At 45.7% G+C, this 22,013-nt stretch overlaps 1 protein-coding gene across 2 annotated transcripts in view; it reads right to left on the minus strand.

Moving 5' to 3' along the window:
* Window positions 1-22,013, minus strand: part of LOC139556189 (transcription regulator protein BACH2-like) — a 107,930-nt gene that overhangs the window by 15,037 nt on the left and 70,880 nt on the right. For both annotated transcript variants that reach the window (XM_071369805.1, XM_071369804.1), the window contains exons 2-3: window positions 20,503-20,757; window positions 1,932-3,509 (exon numbers count right to left, since the gene is read on the minus strand). In XM_071369805.1, the coding sequence (XP_071225906.1) occupies window positions 1,932-3,509; window positions 20,503-20,745 (1,821 nt within the window). In that variant the 5' untranslated portion in view covers window positions 20,746-20,757. The remainder of the gene's footprint in view (window positions 1-1,931; window positions 3,510-20,502; window positions 20,758-22,013) is intronic.

A 22,013-nucleotide genomic window follows, 5' to 3' on the forward strand; every position in this document is an offset into this window, starting at 1 on the left:
TATCTGTGTATAACACAACATAGCCTACCTTCACTTTCAAGTAGTGTAGGTGTATATCTAATTGTTGATACACTAGAAATGTCACATACACTATAAGCCATATTTGTGTATAAACAACAAAGGCTACCTTCACCTAGGTGTACAGGTAAGTGCCAAAATAAAGGAAACACCAACATAAAGTGTCTTACTAGGGCATTGGGCCAACATGAGACAGAACAGCTTCAATGCACCTTGGCATAGATTCTACAAGTGTCTGGAACTCCATTGGAGGGATGCAACTCCATTTTGGGTGATATAATGACACCAGGCTTGGGCTATATACCATTTATACCGTATACCGGGTATTTCCAGGCTGTATCACAACCGCCCGTGATTGGGGGTCCCATAGGGCGGCACACAATTGGCCCAGCGTCGTCCGGGTTTGGCCGGAGTAGCCATCATTGTAAATAAGAATTTGTTTTTAACTGACTTGCCTAGTTAAATAAAGGATAAATAAAAAATAAATGTTTAAAAAATTCTAAAAAAAATAAATAAATCTAAGTGGATAGATATCAAGATATCAAGCTTCTTGGTTACAGCAGAGACATTCATTCCCCTCCTGGATCAAGATCCCTGTTGCCTAAATGTTTCTTTTGTTGTTGAAATAGCGCCCCTTTGCTGCACTCCGGTAATACCGTGTACCCCGGTATGGTACAGAAACATTATGATGGTATGAAAATCTGGATACCGCCCATTCCTAGGTGGTGGAAATGCTGTCTCATGCGCCTGTCCAGAATCTCCCATAAGTGTTCAATTGGGTTGAGATCTAGTGACTGAGATGCCCATGTCATATGGTTTACATGCTCATCAAACCATTCGGTGGCCACTCATACCCTATGGATGGGGGCATTGTTATCATATGGGGGCATAGCCATGGTAGACAAAATAATGGCCTGCCCATCATTTTTATTCATGACCCTAAGCATGATGGGATGTTAATTGCTTAATTACTCAGGAACCACACCTGTGTGGACGCATTTGCTTTCAATATACTTATTATCCCTCATTTACTCAAGTGTTTCCATTATTTTGGCAGTTACCTGTAAATCTAATTGGTAATGCAGTATAAATGTCATGGCACAGCTAGGTGTCTTGAGAATTAGCATACGCAGATTGTGTGGAATTAATTAGAGATGCCAGGTTTGTGGATGGATAATATGAACTAGTTGGCCTGCGCTGCCCTGACAGCTAGGGAGACAGAGATAAAGCCCCAGGAGAAAGCCTTCAGATCCTTAGACAGAGTCCTGACCCCTCCGCCATGGACCATCTACATCTCAGTCATATAACCCTACTACGCTAGCTCTTCCCCGACCACAGGATCAACCAATCACAGCCCTCGACACAACCACCACCTCCTCGGGAGTGTGTGTGTGGGTGTGTGTGCTCAGATTGATCTAGATTGTTCACTTGATTCTGACTCTCTCTCTTATTCAGTCTCATTACACAGATCTCCAGCAGTGTGTAAAATATATGAATAATATCAAAGCACATCTTTGCCCCTGTTCTGTTCATGGTGTGCTGTAAATCCTTTAGTGAAAATACTCCCGCTTCAATTACATGATGATCTAATCTAATGACTATTAATGCAGACCTGGAGAGCTAGGTCCCCATAGAATTAGAATACTAGAATGGAGATGAACCTTCTTATGATGGGATAAAGGTCAGCAATTTTGGTCAGGGAGTTGGTCAACCATGGTTTACCAGTGCTGTTATATTATATTGTGTAAAATAATGAATTAGAAAAATGTATATGCACTGTATGGTTGTAATTTAATAAGATCTCTATGTAGGTCAGTGTGAGATGATGATGATTAGTCACCAAGGTGAGACTGAGAGTACGAGGCATTGTGTACGTCATGAGAGAAGAGTGTGATAGTGTCAAAGTCACTCACCTCTCGCCCTTGATCGACTCGGCACGACTCGCTGTCACCCTCGGAGAAGGATCCCGACTCGTCACTGGAGTTGGTGCCGTACGATTGCTCGCACTTGATCTTGGGGCGAACCTGGTTGAAGAGGGTGTCCCCCCCCATCACGCCCTGTTCCTGCTGGTCGGCGGCGAGGCGGAGCGCCACGTTGGAGCACGGCGAGGAGGAGAACTCAAACTGGGGCAGGCTGCAGGGTGAGCCGCCGCTCCCGTCCTCCGCGTAGGAGTAGGAGGAGCAGGAGCTGGAGGTCCGTGTGCGGGTCTCAGAGGGCGGCGAGCGCGAGCACACCTTGATTGGCACTGGGCAGCTGGTGTTTGGCAGCGGGCGACAGAGGACCGGCGGGGGCTCGGTGGTGGCGGAGGCGAAGGAGGGGGCACTGCTCGGGGAGTAGGTCTGGGAGCTGGGAAGGGACTGGCTGGCACCAGCCCACAGGCCCATTGGCGTGTGCTCCGAGAGCTCCATCTCCAAAGAGCTCCCGCCGGGGTAGGAATGCGCCGGGGAGCCCAGACGGTCACAGGCCCCTGAGGAGGAAAAGATGACACTGCGGCGGTCCAGCTCCACTTCCTGTTTGCAGACGCCGTCGCAGGAGGTGGACTTCAGCGGCGAGAGCCTCAGAGGGAAGCCGTCTACCTCCTTCAGGGATGTAACAGACAGGCCCAACTCCCCAGCAGTGAGAGGCCTGAAGTCTTTTGTTTTGTGATCTCCCAGAGTGGTTCCTGTGTCTTGGGGGCAGACGCTGGCGAGTCTGTTGGCAAATAGCTGCTGCGACACATTGGGCAGACCCGGCAGGTCTGCTCCTTTTTTGAAGAAGGCGCGGAGGCAGGTGGGGGACTTGCTCCTCTTGGTGGAGGAGGCGGACAACACTGGGACACTGTCCATCTCCATGCCTGTCTCCTTGTCCAGGCCGCCCTGCTCGTCCCCTGACAGGCACAGCGAGATGGCCTCTTCCTCTGCCCGCGGCTCCACTTTGATGTCTGCCACCGGCGACATGCTCTGGCCCCGGACCGCCCCGCAACTGATGCCACCGCTTGTCTCCTTTAATAATAATGTGCTTTGTAAACCTGAGGTACTGGTGTGTGAGGAGGTGTCGTTATTGTGCTTGTTGCAGGCCCACTGGTATTTCCTGTATTTGGGGCAGCGGGGGAGGTCGGATGCTCCGTGTCTGTCGAAGTCCCGTCGTACGTTGCTGAAGTCACTGGGCACCGCCACGGGTAGCCGGTCCTTGTCCGGGGCGCGCCGCAAGGAGGAAAGGGCTTCAGAGCGCCGGCGTGCCCGGGGGGAGGCTGCCTTTGTTGTCGTCTCAGACTGCATGTTCTCGTCCTCGGCCTTGTGGTTGCCCTCGGCCGGCGCCACCTTGTGGCACAGCAGCAGGCCATCCTCCTCACTGCGGAGCTGGGCCTCCAGGAAGCGAAAGCATGAGTCCTCCAGGTTGTGCACGCGCAGGAATTCGGCACAGCGGATGACCTCCTGGATGTTTTCTCTGCTGAGTAACAGCTTAGCAGTGTAGGCAAACTGCAACAATGGGGCGAATCCCCTGGCAGTGACCTGCGAAAAAACAGGGAAATTGCCAGCATTACCATCAGCACTGCCATTGTTCTGACCCCTTGGAGTGTGGTGAGACAACCCGACAGCTCTAATGACCACAAACAAACACTGTAAAGTACTAAGTTAATCTTTTATCGGGTCAGCACCGAACATTGTAAAAAGCCAGTAAATAAAACCCAGTGGTGCTGGGCTGGTTGGCAGGCGGCAGCTTGGGTGTCCAGTGCGTTTTCATTACAAAAACCCTTTTGACATACTCACATTTCACTGGGCTACCACAGTCTGTCTGCCCTGCGGTGACCTATCACCCTCCCCGGCGGCTCCCACCCACCCCTGTGTTGTGTTGTGTTGATGTACAGGAAGCCTTTGTTGTCATCACAGACTGCATATAGACTATAGGACCATATGGATTGCAGCTCCTCCTGCTGCTCCTGCTGCTACTGCTGCTGCCTCACTTTCTGTGTCAGTCCCCTGCAGCCCCTCTAAGTGCCTGTGAAGCCAAATAGTTTGAAAGACTGCGGCTTATCATTATTGCAACCATGTGGCGTAACCTAGGATAAGAGAGAGGGAATCCTTCAATTTAGACTTAATGCAGGATAATTATGGAAACCTGCCCTCTTCTACTGTTGTTACTGTAGCGAGAGAGAGAGAGAGAGAGAGAGAGAGAGAGAGAGCGAGAGAGAATGGGAGGGAGGGAGGGAGGGAGGGAGGGAGGGAGGGAGGGAGGGAAAGTGAGAGAATGGGAGGGAGGGAAAAAGAGAAAATGGGAGACAAGAGAAAGGAGCCAGGCTAGCTAGCTGTTTAATACCATTATGTTTGGTGTGTGTAGAGGAAAGCTCTTTTTTGAGAGACACACCCCTTGCTCAGGCAACAGTAGGACACAGCACTGTTTGACAACAGTCTCTGATGAAGAATTTCCCCTGTTAGATGCTTGCTCAATGAATACCATCACAAACCACACACAAAGCAAGGTGTGCTCACAATGCAATTACGAGGCTATCCACTTTGAATGGTGGATAGCCATTGTTGTGTGTGTGCCACCGGCACCTTTTCTTTGCCTGAGCGATGTAAAGACCCCGGTACAAGACTTAACGTGCTCTCACAGTGTGTTTTTAATGAGCAGGGAGAAAGAGCCCAGTGTTTACTGGTTGTTTTGCTGCCCATTTGTGGGAGTAACAACACAAGATGAATTACTCTAGGTCATTAGGTCATTAGGTCACCAACCCGTCGATCGCGAGGCATTCCTAGTCGATCACCAAACATTTAGGTAAAAAAACAACGATGAAGCGTTCCTATTTTTTTATTTGTTTCGTGATGTTGACGGTAGGTGCACTTGATTCAGCAGCCCTAGTGCAGGGAAGGCAAAGTGTTCCCATTTTGAACCATTTCATGTCTGAAGTTATTACTCCGCTGACCCAGCAGGCCCAGAGAGCAAATCAGGTGCACCTACAGGCCTACGGCTGGCCAATCAGATAGCTCAGATCACCGTGTCTGCACTGTGCCCTGAAGCCATAGACTGTCAAAATAAGCCTTAAGCGCACATCAAAATTGATGCTGTAAGATTTTGACTAGAGAGAGACTCAACAAATACAGCAAAGCGCTGCTGTTTTTATGAGTAAGTTCATGTTTAAGTTGTTATTCAGCACTGTCAACACGTTGTTCAACACTTTTATAAGCCATAAAATGCTACAACCAGCGCTGCAGCTGTAATGAATGACTATAGCAAAGTGTTTGGATAAGCTTGCGTTGTTATTATTAGCAGTTATTATTATTTATTTCTATATCGAGGAATATTTCACTTTATCTGGACATGGGATTAACAACATGAATTGGTGCAAGAGGCAGAAATAATGTAGTGCGACTTGAGTTTCGCCATCCGCTGGAAGACTGTGTTCCCTTTTCTCAACGGAGGGAGGAGGAGCGGAGGGGTGATGAGTCAGGTGAGAGGCAACCTCACCGCTGCTACCCCCCCCCCCCCCCCCCCCCAGACTGACCATCAGATGCAGGCCATCAGTCCAGTAAAATAAAATAAAAAGCTAATTATTATGCTCAATCAGCTGTGCCTCAAAACTAATACAACAAATGATCTATTACAATTGTGATTATATACCTTCATTTTTTAAATAATAAATAATAATTATAAATATAATAGCCAATATCCCGTGATAATGCATTGGGTATATAGCATACTACAAACCTCATTGCTACAGATCTGTTTATAATAGGTTAACCACTGTTCTAGATGTAATGGTTCTCTCTCTCTCTCTCTCTCTCTCTCTCTCTCTCTCTCTCTCTCTCTCTCTGTCTGTCTGTCTGTCTGTCTGTCTGTCTGTCTGTCTGTCTGTCTGTCTGTCTGTCTGTCTGTCTGTCTGTCTGTCTGTCTGTCTGTCTGTCTGTCTGTCTGTCTGTCTGTCTGTCTGTCTGTCTGTCTGTCTGTCTGTCTGTCTGTCTGTCTGTCTGTCTGTCTGTCTGTCTGTCTGTCTGTCTGTCTGTCTGTCTGTCTGTCTGTCTGTCTGTCTGTCTGTCTGTCTGTCTGTCTGTCTGTCTGTCTGTCTGTCTGTCTGTCTGTCTGTCTGTCTGTCTGTGTGTGAACCGTAGCAGTAGAGGCTGTCGGCAGCTCTGCACTCCCATGCTCGGTGCCAGGCACCCTGCTAGTAAAACAGGATTTTCCCTCCTCAGAAATCAAACTCACAAACCACAAAAATTTGCTTTGTGGATTTTTCCGTTTGGAAAAACAACCGGACAGTGTTTACGAGGAAACGCAAATATAGGCCTAGAGGGGAAAATGTTAGGTAATATGAATTATTCATAGCAGGAGTGAAATCACTGGGATGTGTGTTGTGTCGATTTTGTTGGAGGGATTATTCTAAATGTGGTTTAAATACACAACATTTATGAATTGTAATCCTATAAGGATAGTATTTTTGAAATTCTGTGGTTGCCTGATAACACAACAAATATATTAATGTTAGGCTACTCCCTAGACTGTTCCCCGGATCTATTTCCAGCTTGTAAATCTTTAATTTACTATTTATATTTTTGACAACTTACTTCACTACATTCCTGAAGAAAATAAAGTACTTTTTACTCCATACATTTTCCCTGACATCCAAAAGTGCTCGTTACATTTTTAATGCTTAGCAGAACAGGAAAACTGTCCAATTCACACACGTATCAAGAGAACATCCCTGGCCATCCCTACTGCCTCTGATCTGGTGGACTCACTAAACACAAATGCTTAGTTAGTAAATTATGTCTGAGTGTTGGAGTGTACCTCTGGCTATCTGTAAAAAAAAACATTAAAAAAAATAGTGCCATTTGGTTTTTTTAACATAAGGAATTTGAATAGATTTTTACTTTTGATACTTAAGTATATTTAAAATTTTTACTCAAGTAGTATTTTACTGGGTGACTTTCATTTTTAATTGAGTCATTTTCTATGAAGGTATCTTTACTTTTACTCAAGTATGACAATTGGGTAGTTTTTCCACCAATGCCCTCGACCACATGTGATTACACCAGTGTTACAACCAGCACAGTCGCATAATGAAGGCAAACGTGAGGGATCCGGAGAAAGACAGCGAAAGAAAGAGAGAGAGAGAGAGAGAGAGAGAGAGAAAGAGAGGGAGAGAGACAGAGAGAGAGAGAGAGAAGGTGTGAGGAAAAAAAAGGGCAAGAGGGAAAGATGGTTGCACTTGCAACCTAAAAAGCCACACTTGAAAGGGAGAACAAAAAGCGAAGGTGGTGGATATAAAGCACATTTCCTGGTCATTACTGGATAGTCGTTGACATACTGTATGAAGCGTTTCAGGATGTTAGCAACACTTATTGTAGGAGTTAACACAAAGGGACAATTTAATCAAGGTGATAGAACTGGGGCATTTTATGCTAATATGGGCTTGTGGACCGGGTGGGCCAAGCCTGCTATGTTTCTATGGACTGGTGACGAGGCGGTACCATTACAGAGCAGGACATTATAGCAAGAGTGCATCACAGAACCCTGTTTATAGGAAGTCTGCCCAATATCCTTTCATAAACAGACAGTGTGGAAAACTATCACCCCCCTTCTTTCTCCCTCTATTGCTATCTCTCTCTCGCTCTCTCTGACATCCCCCTCTGTCTTCCAGTCTCTGTCTCCCTCACTGAGCTCTCTCTCTGAGGCCTCCCTCTGTCCGCTCCACTCTGTAGTAGAGACGGCTAATTCATGCAACTGTACTTCAGTGAATTCCTGAATGTCATGTATCCTAATAAGGACATTGCATAGCATGACAATGGAGTGGTGCTTCTACACCTGCATTGCTTGCTGTTTGGGGTTTTAGGCTGGGTTTCTGTACAGCCCTTTGAGATATCAGCTGATGTAAGAAGGGCTATATAAATACATTTGATTTGAGTGCTTCCCCGGACGGCACGCTGACAAGCCAGAAGAGAGATCTCCTCTGGAGAGACTACAAGCTAGACATTTTAATATCAGATCTGCTGAGTAACCTGACATTAACCTCTGTATTGAAAGGCGCATGATGAGGAGCCTCGATGTTGATGAGTCACAGCACAGCGCTAATGGATGGAGGTACTGTATGGAGGGTTGGCTGCCATCGTCATTTATCCTCGTGGGAGAGAAAAGAGAGGTGGAGGAAGAAGCACAGGGACAATGACTCGCTGCAGTACAGCCAAGTGTTCACTTTAAGCCAGGCAATTATGCCAATAAATAAACGAGGGAAATAGAAGTAATTTACAGTAAATTTGACAGCTAATGTGTATGAATGGCAAAGGAACAAAATGTTTTTTCCACAGTAAGACACCAGTAAACACTGGGACACATGAGACGTTTTCTGCGAGTAAACATCCCCTGACGGTGTGGAGTAAACATCCCCTGACGGTGTGGAGTAAACATCCCCTGACGGTGTGGAGTAAACATCCCCTGACGGTGTGGAGTAAACATCCCCTGACGGTGTGGAGTAAACATCCCCTGACGGTGTGGAGTAAATCTCCCCTGACGGTGTGGAGTAAACCTCCCCTGACGGTGTGGAGTAAATCTCCCCTGACGGTGTGGAGTAAATCTCCCCCGACGGTGTGGAGTAAACCTCCCCTGACGGTGGGGAGTAAACCTCCCCTGACGGTGTGGAGTAAACCTCCCCTGATGGTGGGGAGTAAACCTCCCCTGACGGTGGGGAGTAAACCTCCCCTGACGGTGTGGAGTAAACCTCCCCTGACGGTGGGGAGTAAATCTCCCCCGACGGTGTGGAGTAAACCTCCCCTGATGGTGGGGAGTAAACCTCCCCTGACGGTGTGGAGTAAACCTCCCCTGATGGTGGGGAGTAAACCTCCCCTGACGGTGTGGAGTAAACCTCCCCTGACGGTGGGGAGTAAATCTCCCCCGACGGTGTGGAGTAAACCTCCCCTGATGGTGGGGAGTAAACCTCCCCTGACGGTGTGGAGTAAACCTCCCCTGACGGTGTGGAGTAAACCTCCCCTGATGGTGTGGAGTAAATCTCCCCTGACAGTGTGGAGTAAATCTCCCCTGATGGTGTGGAGTAAACCTCCCCTGATGGTGGGGAGTAAACCTCCCCTGACGGTGTGGAGTAAACCTCCCCTGACGGTGTGGAGTAAACCTCCCCTGATGGTGTGGAGTAAATCTCCCCTGACAGTGTGGAGTAAATCTCCCCTGATGGTGTGGAGTAAACCTACCCTGACGGTGTGGAGTAAACCTCCCCTGACGGTGTGGAGTAAATCTCCCCTGACGGTGTGGAGTAAACCTCCCCTGACGGTCTGGAGTAAACCTCCCCTGATGGTGTGGAGTAAATCTCCCCTGACGGTGTGGAGTAAACATCCCCTGACGGTCTGGAGTAAATCTCCCCTGACGGTCTGGAGTAAACCTCCCCTGACGGTCTGGAGTAAACCTCCCCTAATGGTGTGGAGTAAATCTCCCCTGACGGTGTGGAGTAAACATCCCCTGACGGTGTGGAGTAAACCTCCCCTGATGGTGTGGAGTAAAACTCCCCTGATGGTGGGGAGTAAACCTCCCCTGACGGTGTGGAGTAAACCTCCCCCGATGGTGTGGAGTAAACCTCCCCTGACGGTGGGGAGTTAACTTCCCCTGATGTTGGGGAGTAAACCTCCCCTGATGGTGGGGAGTAAACCTCCCCTGACGGTGTGGAGTAAACCTCCCCTGACAGTGGGGAGTAAACCTCCCCTGATGGTGTGAAGTAAACGAGATAATGTACTTCCTAATCCTCTTGTATTTCATTAGTTTACTGTACCTGACGAGACACTGGGGAGGACATGACCCTAACACTTTACTACGAGGATGCTCAGCTCTGACTTTACACGCTGTCCCTGTCTTTATTCTTCAGAATGCTGTATGGTATCCTGCTATGTTTCTATACAAACTGGCAGAACATTACTGCTGTCCACTTGTTGATACATCCTGCACCTGAGATGAGACATTGAAAATACAGGGCAGCCAGTGGTTAATTGTTTGGGTCTCGAGGGTTAAATCCAGCTACTATAAACACACAGACAACATTCTGTAGGCTCTCACTGGGTCTCCCTAGCTGGCTGGCTGGTTGACTCAGAGAGAGATACATGTACATGCGCAGGTTCTCAGAGTAGCCTGCTCAAACGGCAGACAAAGATCCTGTATCCTTACTGTCAGATTAGCGCTGAGCACTGTGCCCTTGTGTTGGCGGAGAGAAGACCCCCCTGCATTAGCGACAGCAGTCACACTAGGTGGTATCGCTAGCTCACTTGCTCTTCTATCTTCTTTCTTTCTCTCTCTCCTCTCTTCTCCCTTCTTGTCGCACCCTGCCCCCAACTTTGGTGGGGGGAGGACAGTTGAAGATATGCGCCCGCCTCCCGCCATCTGTCTAATGAGCTGTAATTGTGTGATAGTATCCTGGTTGGGCTCTCTGTTTGTGTCAAGCCCTGCTGTTGCTGTTCTGCTTCCACCTTGCCCTGAGTCCTTCAGATTAGTTAGCCTGGCTTCTTTCTGCATGTCCCGACCTGATCAAGTGTCTGTGGAGATGGAGGTGGGGGGGGGGATGTCACTCACCAACACTAAACCTCTCAAGGCGCATTACATTTCCCTGTTTCACCAGCATCCACTCATGAGGCAGCCACTCTCTCTCTCCACTCACTACACCAGGCCTTAACATTATATTTACAGACAGTCCAATCACAGCAATCAAAGTGGTGTGGATGTATTTTATTTTCTCTCTTTGCTGCTTAGAGAGTTACATTTTTTGTCTGAGATGAGTCATGACTGAGGGATCTGACAAACAGGAGGTGGTTTGAGGTTTGAACCAACTGCCCCTCTGCTGAATCACAGTGAATGTGCATCCTTAATGGCACCCTATTCCCTAGAGTCCTGGTCAAAAGCAGTGGACTATATAGTGGATAGGTTGCCATTCTCGACGCATCCTGAGTAAACCAGAGGTCAAATATGGCTACCGGTCAAGCAAGGGGCCTCCTTCCTCCTCCCTCCTATGGTCTGGATCTGGAATCAAGTGTTTGTTTCCTCCCTCTTCTTGGTTTAAGGCCCAGGGCAGTCAAAAATATGATTTTCATAGCTTCAAACCACTCTGCCAATAACAGCTTGTTTTCAGATTTTTACTCCCCAATCAGACCACTCCTAGACAGTCCTAGCAAAATTCTTAATGGAGAAATTGCTCTTTGCAAAGAAGCTATTTTTGTAAAATTTTTACCATTTTATTTTAAAACAACCACAGTAAGGTACTTAATTGGGTAACACTTTATTTGGATAGTCCATCTGTAGATGCGCTACAGACTTTCTACAGACTATCAGTAACATTTCAACTAACTATTTAATAACCCTAACCATAGCTCCAACCCTAACCTTTATCCTAAACCTAAACTTAACCCTTACCCAAACCCTTATTCTAACCCTAACCCTAACCGAGGGAATAGAGGATAGCATCATAGCCTCCGCGATTGTCTTCGTTTCACATTTCATCTGCAGTGTCTTTTATTCCCCTCTCTCCCTGTCTTTTCTTGGTGATCATCGAGGCCCCTTTGGTTAGTTGCCCTTTGTTGCACATACAGTACCAAAAGTTTCTGAGGTTTGGACACACCAACTCATTCAAGGGCTTTTCTTTATTTTTAATATGTTATACATTGTAGAATAATAGTGAAGATATCAAAACTATGAAGTAACACATGGAATCATGTAGTAACCAAAAAAGTGTTCAACAAATCAAAATATATTTTAGATTTTAGATTCTTCAAAGTAGCCTTGATGACAGCATTGCACACTCTTGGCATTCTCTTAACCAGCTTCATGAGGTAGTCAGCTGGAATGCATTTCAATTAACAGGTTTTCCTTGTTAAAAGTTAATTTGTGGATATTCCTTTGCTTGTTAATGCATTTGATTTAATGCATTTGAGCCAATCAGTTGTGATGTGACAAGGTAGGGGTGGTATACAGAAGATAGCCCTATTTGGTAAAATACCAAGTCCATATTATGGCAAGAACAGCTCAAATAAGCAAAGAGAAACGACAGTCCATTATTACTTTAAGACATGAAGGTCAGTCAATCCGGAACATTTCAAGAACTTTTCAAGTTTCTTCAAGTGCAGTCGCAAAAACCATCAACCGCTATGATGAAACTGGCTCTCATGAGGACCGCCACAGGAAAGGAAGACCCGGAGTTACCACTGATGCAGAGGATAAGTTCATTAGAGTTACCAGCCTCAGATTGCAGCCCAAATAAATGCTTCATAGACTTCAAGTAACAGACACATCTCAACATCAACTGTTCGGAGGAGACTGCGTGAATCAGGCCTTCATGGTCAAATTTCTGCAAAGAAACCACTACTAGGGACACCAATGAGAAGAAGAGACTTGCTTGGGCCAAGAAACACGAGCAATGGACATCAGACCGGTGGAAATCTGAGATTTTTGGTTCCAAACGCTGTGTCTTCGTGAGACACAGAGTAGGTGAAAGGATTATCTCTGCATGTGTGGTTCTCACCATGAAGCACGGATGAGGAGGTGTGATGGTGTGGGGGTGCTTTGCTGGTGACACTGTCTGTGACACTTAACCAGAATGGCTACCAAAGCATTCTGCGATACGCTATCCCATCTGGTTTGCGCTTAGTGGGACTATCATTTGTTTTTCAACAGGACAATGACCCAAAACACACCTCCAGGCTGTGTAAGGGCTATTTGACCAAGAAGGGGAGTGATGGAGTGCTGCATCAGATGTCCTGGCCTCCACAATCGCCCGACCTCAACCAAATTGAGATGGTTTGGAATGAGTTGGACCACAGAGTGAAGGAAAAGCAGCCAACAAGTGCTCAGCATATGTGGGAACTCCTTCAAGACTGTTGGAAAAGTATTCCTCATGAAGCAGGTTGAGAGAATGCCAAGAGTGTGCAAAGCTGTCATCAAGACAAAGGGTGGCTACTTTGAAGAATCTCAAATATAAAATATATTTTGATTTTGATTTGTTTCACACTTTTTTTGTTACTACATGATTCCATTTGTGTTATTTCATAGTGTTGATGTCTTCACTATTATTCTACAATGTAGAAAATAGTACAAATAAAGAAAAATCCTTGAATAGGACAAAAATGTGTCAGCACTTGTGAGTCACCTACTGTACAGAGGACATTAAATCTTGAGAGATGATAGCAATGTAATTACCTTCCCTCCATTATGGGACAGTGACCCGTTTAGACAGGACAGAGAAATAGTGATGGTGTCCCAAATGGCACCCTATTACCTATATAGTGCACTACTTTGACCAGGGGTTGGGCCCGGTTCAGGCAACAGTGCCCAAAAACAGGAAAATAACGACATTTTTCAAGGAACCGGGAATGAAAGTCATTCATAGTATTTTGGAACAGAACTGTTATTTTTTCTATTTTATCTAGCATTTCTTTCTAGTTCCACAAAAAAAACGTGACAAAACGCCTACGCAAAGCCCTCACTGTCACTCAGAAATGTATTCCACTGTCTGCCTGCAAGCTGAAAATCTTTGCCAGTGTGTGTGCGTATTTAGGCAACCTTTCCCTCTGAAGCATATGCTACTGTACTGACATTACAGTACCATAGGCTACTGTACTGACATTACCATAGGCTACCATCCTGACATTACATTGGCTACAGTTCTGACATTACTATAGGCTACCGTCCTGACATTCTGATAGGCTACTGTACTGACATTACCATAGGCAACTGTACTGACATTACCATAGGCTAGTGTACTGACATTACCATAGGCTACTGTCCTGACATTCCCATTGGCTACCGTCTTGACATTCCCATAGGCAACTGTACTGACATTACCACAGGCTACTGTACTGACATTACCATAGGCTACCGACCTGACATTACCATAGGCAACCGTACTGACATTACCATAGCCAACTATACTGACATTACCATAGGCAGCTGTACTGACATTCCCACAGGCTAGTGTACTGACATTACCATAGGCTACTGTCCTGACATTACCATAAGCAACTGTACTGACATTACCATAGGCAACTGTACTGACATTACCATAAGCAACTGTACTGACATTACCATAGGCAGCTGTACTGACATTACCATAGGCTACTGTACTGACATTCCCATAGGCAACTGTACTGACATTACCATAGGCAGCTGTACTGACATTACCATAGGCTACTGTACTGACATTACCATAAGCAACTGTACTGACATTCCCATAGGCTAGTGTACTGACATTACCATAGGCAACCGTACTGATATTCCCATAGGCTACTGTACCTACATTACCATAGGCTACTGTCCTGACATTCCCACAGGCTAGTGTACTAACATTACCATAGGCTACTGTACTGACATTACCATAGGCTACTGTCCTGACATTACCATAGGCAGCTGTACTGACATTACCATAGGCTACTGTACTGACATTACCATAAGCAACTGTACTGACATTCCCATAGGCTAGTGTACTGACATTACCATAGGCAACCGTACTGATATTCCCATAGGCTACCATTTTGACATTCCCATAGGCTACTGTACTGACATTACCATAGGCTACTGTACTGACATTACCATAGGCTACTGTACTGACATTACCATAGGCAACTGGCCTGACATTACCATAGGCTACTGTCCTGACATTACCATAGGCTACTGTACTGACATTACCATAGGCAACTGCACTGACATTACCATAGGCAACTGTACTGACATTACCATAGGCTACCGTACTGATATTCCCATAGGCTACTGTCCTGACATTCCCATAGGCTACTGTACTGACATTACCATAGGCTAATGTTCTGACATTACCATAGGCTACCATCTTGACATTCCCATAGGCAACTGTATTGACATTCCCATAGGCTACTGTACTGACATTACCATAGACTACTGTCCTGACATCACCATAGGCAGCTGTACTGACATTACCATAGGCTACCGTCCTGACATTACCATAGGCAGCTGTACTGACATTACCATAGGCTACCGTCCTGACATTACCATAGGCAACTGTACTGACATTACCATAGGCAACTGTACTGACATTACCATAGGCTGCTGCCCTGACATTACCATAGGCAACTGTACTGACATTACCATAGACTACTGTCCTGACATTACCATAGGCAGCTGTACTGACATTACCATAGGCTACTGTACTGACATTACCATAAGCAACTGTACTGACATTCCCATAGGCTAGTGTACTGACATTACCATAGGCAACCGTACTGATATTCCCATAGGCTACCATTTTGACATTCCCATAGGCTACTGTACTGACATTACCATAGGCTACTGTACTGACATTACCATAGGCTACTGTACTGACATTACCATAGGCAACTGGCCTGACATTACCATAGGCTACTGTCCTGACATTACCATAGGCTACTGTACTGACATTACCATAGGCAACTGCACTGACATTACCATAGGCAACTGTACTGACATTACCATAGGCTACCGTACTGATATTCCCATAGGCTACTGTCCTGACATTCCCATAGGCTACTGTACTGACATTACCATAGGCTAATGTTCTGACATTACCATAGGCTACCATCTTGACATTCCCATAGGCAACTGTATTGACATTCCCATAGGCTACTGTACTGACATTACCATAGACTACTGTCCTGACATCACCATAGGCAGCTGTACTGACATTACCATAGGCTACCGTCCTGACATTACCATAGGCAGCTGTACTGACATTACCATAGGCTACCGTCCTGACATTACCATAGGCAACTGTACTGACATTACCATAGGCAACTGTACTGACATTACCATAGGCTGCTGCCCTGACATTACCATAGGCAACTGTACTGACATTACCATAGACTACTGTCCTGACATTACCATAGGCAGCTGTACTGACATTACCATAGGCTACCGTCCTGCCATTACCATAGGCAACTGTACTGACATTACCATAGGCTGCTGCCCTGACATTACCATAGGCAACTGTACTGACATTACCATAGGCAACTGTACTGACATTACCATAGGCTACCGTCCTGACATTACCATAGGCAACTGTACTGACATTACCATAGGCTGCTGCCCTGACATTACCATAGGCAACTGTACTGACATTACCATAGGCTACCGTCCTGACATTACCATAGGCAACTGTACTGACATTACCATAGGTAACTGTACTGACATTGCCATAGGCTACCATCCTGACATTACCATAGGCAACTGTACTGACATTACCATAGGCTGCTGCCCTGACATTACCATAGGCAACTGTACTGACATTACCATAGGCTACCGTCCTGACATTACCATAGGCAACTGTACTGACATTACCATAGGCAACTGTACTGACATTACCATAGGCTACCGTCCTGACATTACCATAGGCAGCTGTACTGACATTACCATAGGCTACCGTCCTGACATTACCATAGGCAACTGTACTGACATTACCATAGGCAACTGTACTGACATTACCATAGGCTGCTGCCCTGACATTACCATAGGCAACTGTACTGACATTACCATAGACTACTGTCCTGACATTACCATAGGCAGCTGTACTGACATTACCATAGGCTACCGTCCTGCCATTACCATAGGCAACTGTACTGACATTACCATAGGCTGCTGCCCTGACATTACCATAGGCAACTGTACTGACATTACCATAGGCAACTGTACTGACATTACCATAGGCTACCGTCCTGACATTACCATAGGCAACTGTACTGACATTACCATAGGCTGCTGCCCTGACATTACCATAGGCAACTGTACTGACATTACCATAGGCTACCGTCCTGACATTACCATAGGCAACTGTACTGACATTACCATAGGTAACTGTACTGACATTGCCATAGGCTACCATCCTGACATTACCATAGGCAACTGTACTGACATTACCATAGGCTGCTGCCCTGACATTACCATAGGCAACTGTACTGACATTACCATAGGCTACCGTCCTGACATTACCATAGGCAACTGTACTGACATTACCATAGGCAACTGTACTGACATTACCATAGGCTACCGTCCTGACATTACCATAGGCAACTGTACTGACATTACCATAGGCTGCTGCCCTGACATTACCATAGGCAACTGTACTGACATTACCATAGGCTACCATCCTGACATTACCATATGCAACTGTACTGACATTACCATAGACTACTGTACTGACATTACCATAGGCAACTGTACTGACATTACCATAGGCTACCGTCCTGACATTACCATAGGCAACTGTACTGACATTACCATAGGCTGCTGCCCTGACATTACCATAGGCAACTGTACTGACATTACCATAGGCTACCATCCTGACATTACCATAGGCAACTGTACTGACATTACCATAGACTACTGTACTGACATTACCATAGACTACTGTCCTGACATTACCATAGGCAACTGTACTGACATTACCATAGGCAACTGTACTGACATTACCATAGGCAACTGTACTGACATTACCACCATAGGCAACTGTACTGACATTTCCATAGGCTGCTGCCCTGACATTACCATAGGCAACTGTACTGACATTACCACCATAGGCAACTGTACTGACATTACCATAGGCAACTGTACTGACATTACCATAGGCTGCTGCCCTGACATTACCATAGGCAACTGTACTGACATTACCACCATAGGCAACTGTACTGACATTACCACCATAGGCTACCGTCTTGACATTCCCATAGGCAACTGTACTGACATTACCATAGACTACTGTACTGACATTCCCATAGGCTACTGTCCTGACATTACCATAGGCTACCGTCCTGACATTACCATAGACTACTGTACTGACATTCCCATACACTACTGTACTGACGTTCCCATAGGCTACTGTACTGACATTACCATAGGCTACTGTACTGACATTACCATAGACTACTGTCCTGACATTACCATAGGCTACCGTCTTGACATTCCCATAGGCAACTGTACTGACATTACCATAGGCTACTGTACTGACATTCCCATAGGCAACTGTACTGACATTCCCATAGGCAACTGTACTGACATTCCCATAGGCTACTGTACTGACATTACCATAGGCTACCGTCTTGACATTCCCATAGGCAACTGTACTGACATTCCCATAGGCAACTGTACTGACATTACCATAGGCTACTGTACTGACATTCCCATAGGCTACTGTACTGACATTCCCATAGGCTACTGTACTGACATTACCATAGGCTACCGTCTTGACATTCCCATAGGCAACTGTACTGACATTACCATAGGCTGCTGTACTGACATTCCCATAGGCTACTGTACTGACATTCCCATAGGCTACTGTACTGACATTCCCATGGGCTACTGTACTGACATTACCATAGGCTAGTGTACTGATATTACAATCATGATTCAGAAGCTAGGGAGAGAGATTTGTAATTAGCTAGAGAAGAATGGATACATTTTTTCTATGCTAGTTAAGGATACTATAGGCTTAGTTATCACGTTTCACATTGGATTTATTATCTACAAAAAGGTATGACGTGTTTCCAATTCTCTTGCCGTTCTGCACATAAGCTTTTCATAGATAGCTAGCTCAAGCTTGTTAGCTAGCTAGCTGAAAGGACATTCAAAGTTCCTCCATAGAAGCCACTCCTCCTGGGTATAATTCTGTGGACCTAATTCAGATAATGCATGTCATAACAAGATGCACAGCACTTCAAGCCTCCTCCTCAACCCTCTCTCGCTCTCTCCCCACCAGCAAAATTTCAGTCACATCTTGCACCATAGGCTACACTTGTCTTTCCATCATGCATGTAAACAACTAGCTTGTCTGCTCTATCCACACTGATTGGTGAAGTAATTTAATTAGTTAAATGTATAAAAACGCTGATTTCACAGGTTAAAAAAGGAACAGAAAGGAGCGATATTTTTCGGGTTTGAACTGGTTCAGAACTGTATTTTGCTGGCCAGAACAGTGGAACGGAACAAAAAAAATTGCGCTTCTGTTCAGAACGAAACGATTGGAAAAAATGTTGGTTCCAACCCTTGCTTTTGACTAGAGCCCTATGGATCCTGGTCAAAAGTAGTGCACTATAAAGGAAATAGGATGCCATTTGGGATACTGATATCATCTCACCAAAGGACAGACTCACCATCACCATCATCAACCAGTCTCTTAGACGGAGCTATTTAATAACCACTTTACAACCCAGTTTATACAGTAGATGTAATATATTTCCCTACTTACTCAAGATAATGTTTATTTAGGGACAAGCATGTTAAAAGTTCATATTCTGTTAACTCATACCAAAATAATGTTGTTTGTCCACACCATTCTGTAGTTGGGGAAGGCCCACACCAATCCAACACAGAAAAGCTGCTTTTTAAGATACTTAATAAAAAAAGTTGGAAGGAAAACTATTTAACTCATACTAAAATTAATTATAGGTCATATTTCATAGAAACCTGGAAACACAGGACAGTTACTTTAAAGAAACGGGCTCTTTCTGAAACATGACCCTTTCCACACCTGAAACACACAACCTCTCATGCATTATGCATAATGCAGAAAGAGTGAATGAAAGGGATCCTGCTTTGGTGTGTCACAGAGTAATCTCTCATGGACAGACTACGTAAACATAAATGGTACCGTAGATCTGTCATGATACAACGGGATAGGTGAGATACCATAGTAACTCACTCAACACACATTGCTAATTTTACATAAAACAGGAACAGATTGATCTTTCAGGGGAGATTTCCACAGAGATGGAGGAATGGTGACTTATTTTCTAGCTATCGAGGCAACAGTAAAAGTCTTTGGACAGGCATTACATTATTAATGCATGCTAGCTCCAACCCCACACAGCTCGGAACCACACAGCTCCTTCACATGTGGTGTGTGCCCCAGTTTTGCGGGCCAAGTGTGTGTATGTGATGTGTGAGTGTGTGACATCAATATGTCAGTGGAGAATTGTTATCACTATGACACATCTATGGGTGGTGAGGGTTGGGGGGTTCTGAAGGGGTGAGGCTGGAATGACAGGAGTGCTGGGAAGGGGAAGAAAAGTGTTGGCTGCGTGAGGGAGATTGCGTCAGTCACAGAGTTAAGTGCTACCTGCTACAGAGAGCTGAGGAGCTGATGAGAGCTGAGAGTGGAGGGAGAGGTGATAATTGGTAATCATGGTTCTACATGGTCTCACTAGCACCATCGCTACAGTAGCACATCTCCCTCTCTCCTCGTCAGCTATAAGACCTCACAGATTAAATTAAAACACTGTTAGGATGTCTTATATCCTCCCTGACACCATTCATCTCAACACCATTCATGGCAAAGAGACAGTTGATATTGGACTGAGAAGATATGAAGTGAATAGTGATAAAAACAGGCTGATGATGAAACAGTCAAAAGAACCAGATTGGAGTGAATGTCTGACTGTGTGTTTGACCAGGTGTGGAAACTAAGATGTTGTTCTTAATACTATGTGTTATACAGTAGGTGTTGTAGATGTTAAGCTCAGTTGTTATACAGTAGATACATACCTCCTCAGGTAGGCTGAGGACCAAGTCATTCTCGGCCTGTCCCACCAGAGCCTGCAAGAAGTATTCTGAGCAGGCGGCCAGCACGGCCCGGTGGCCGCGGAACTCCTTGCCCTCCACCAGGACAGTCACATCGCACAGGATATCCTGCTTCCGCTGGTCGTTCAGGCACAGGAGGATATTGGTACAATGAACCGTCGACTCATACACGTACATGGGGGCTTCAGGCTTCTCATCCACGGACATTCCGCTCACGCCCTGGAAATAGAAGCACAATGGGGTGAGAGGGGGGTGGGGTTCAGCTTTCAGATTAATGTGGCGAGCCCTGTTGGTGAGCTAGTGCATACCGCAGGGCTGACATCAGTGGGCCTCTCCTCATCTCCCACGGCCCAGCCTACTTCACCAGCCCCAAACACAGTCAGCCCCATGATTGAATGCATACACCATGACCAGATCAGACCGCCTCAGCTCAGCTTTACTCTCTCAAACACCCCTTATAGCCAGGAAATATACACACTCTCAAACCGCAAGTACCTAACACATTCCCACTCATACACGCCCTTGCATGCAAACACACAAGCAATAACACACATCCTCCCACATACACACACCTCCACATAGACTCATGTTCCTGTACACAGCCCACACAGCCCCCCCCACACACACACACATCATACCGCAAACAAAAAACAGCTTGCATACCCTATGCACACGGACACTGATACAGTAGCACAACAGAACACACACTCCCTGTCTAAAAGGTGTCATCCTTTCACAGAGACAGACAGAGAAGAAAGTCCTCAGGCTCCTAATCTAAGAAGGTCGGGAGGGACTATATGAGTGCCACTCAAGCACACTCAGCACAGAATAATAAGACTCTCAAACAGGAGAAGAATGAACACCAGTCATACAAACTCCACTCGAGCCTCCTCGCCAGCACTATGTAAACTGTGTAAAGGAAAACAGTGTCTATACAGTTGTTTATGTTGCTTTAATCCCTCAGAAGCCTGATATTTGGCTTTGGTCCTTGCAGTCAAGCGCTTCCACCCACAGTCATTTAGGCTGTACTAAAGGAAGAAAAGCATAATGGATATTTAAAAGCATTTCGTCTTATCAGTGCTCCACATACACACAGTGCAGGGAGAATTGAAAGGACTGGTTCTCTCTGCAAAAAAGGATCCTTCACAACAGTGTTTCCCAACCCTGGTCCTCCAGTACCCCCAACAAAACACATTTTTATTGTAACCCTGGACAAGCACACCTGATTCAACGTGTTAACTAATCATCAAGCCCTCAATGAGTTGAATGACGTGTGTTTGTCAAGGGCTACAATAAACCTGTGTACTGTTGGGGGCACTGGAGGACCAGAGTTGGGAAACACTGCTTTACAACACATGATTATTACACATGATGAGTATGTTAAAGGTATACTTCGGGATTTTGGCAATGAAGCCCTTTATCTACTTCCCCAGAGTCAGATGAACTCATGGATACCATTTCTATGTGTCTGCATC

The sequence above is a fragment of the Salvelinus alpinus genome, chromosome 27, assembly GCF_045679555.1.
Source record: "Salvelinus alpinus chromosome 27, SLU_Salpinus.1, whole genome shotgun sequence".
Taxonomy (NCBI): domain Eukaryota; kingdom Metazoa; phylum Chordata; class Actinopteri; order Salmoniformes; family Salmonidae; genus Salvelinus; species Salvelinus alpinus.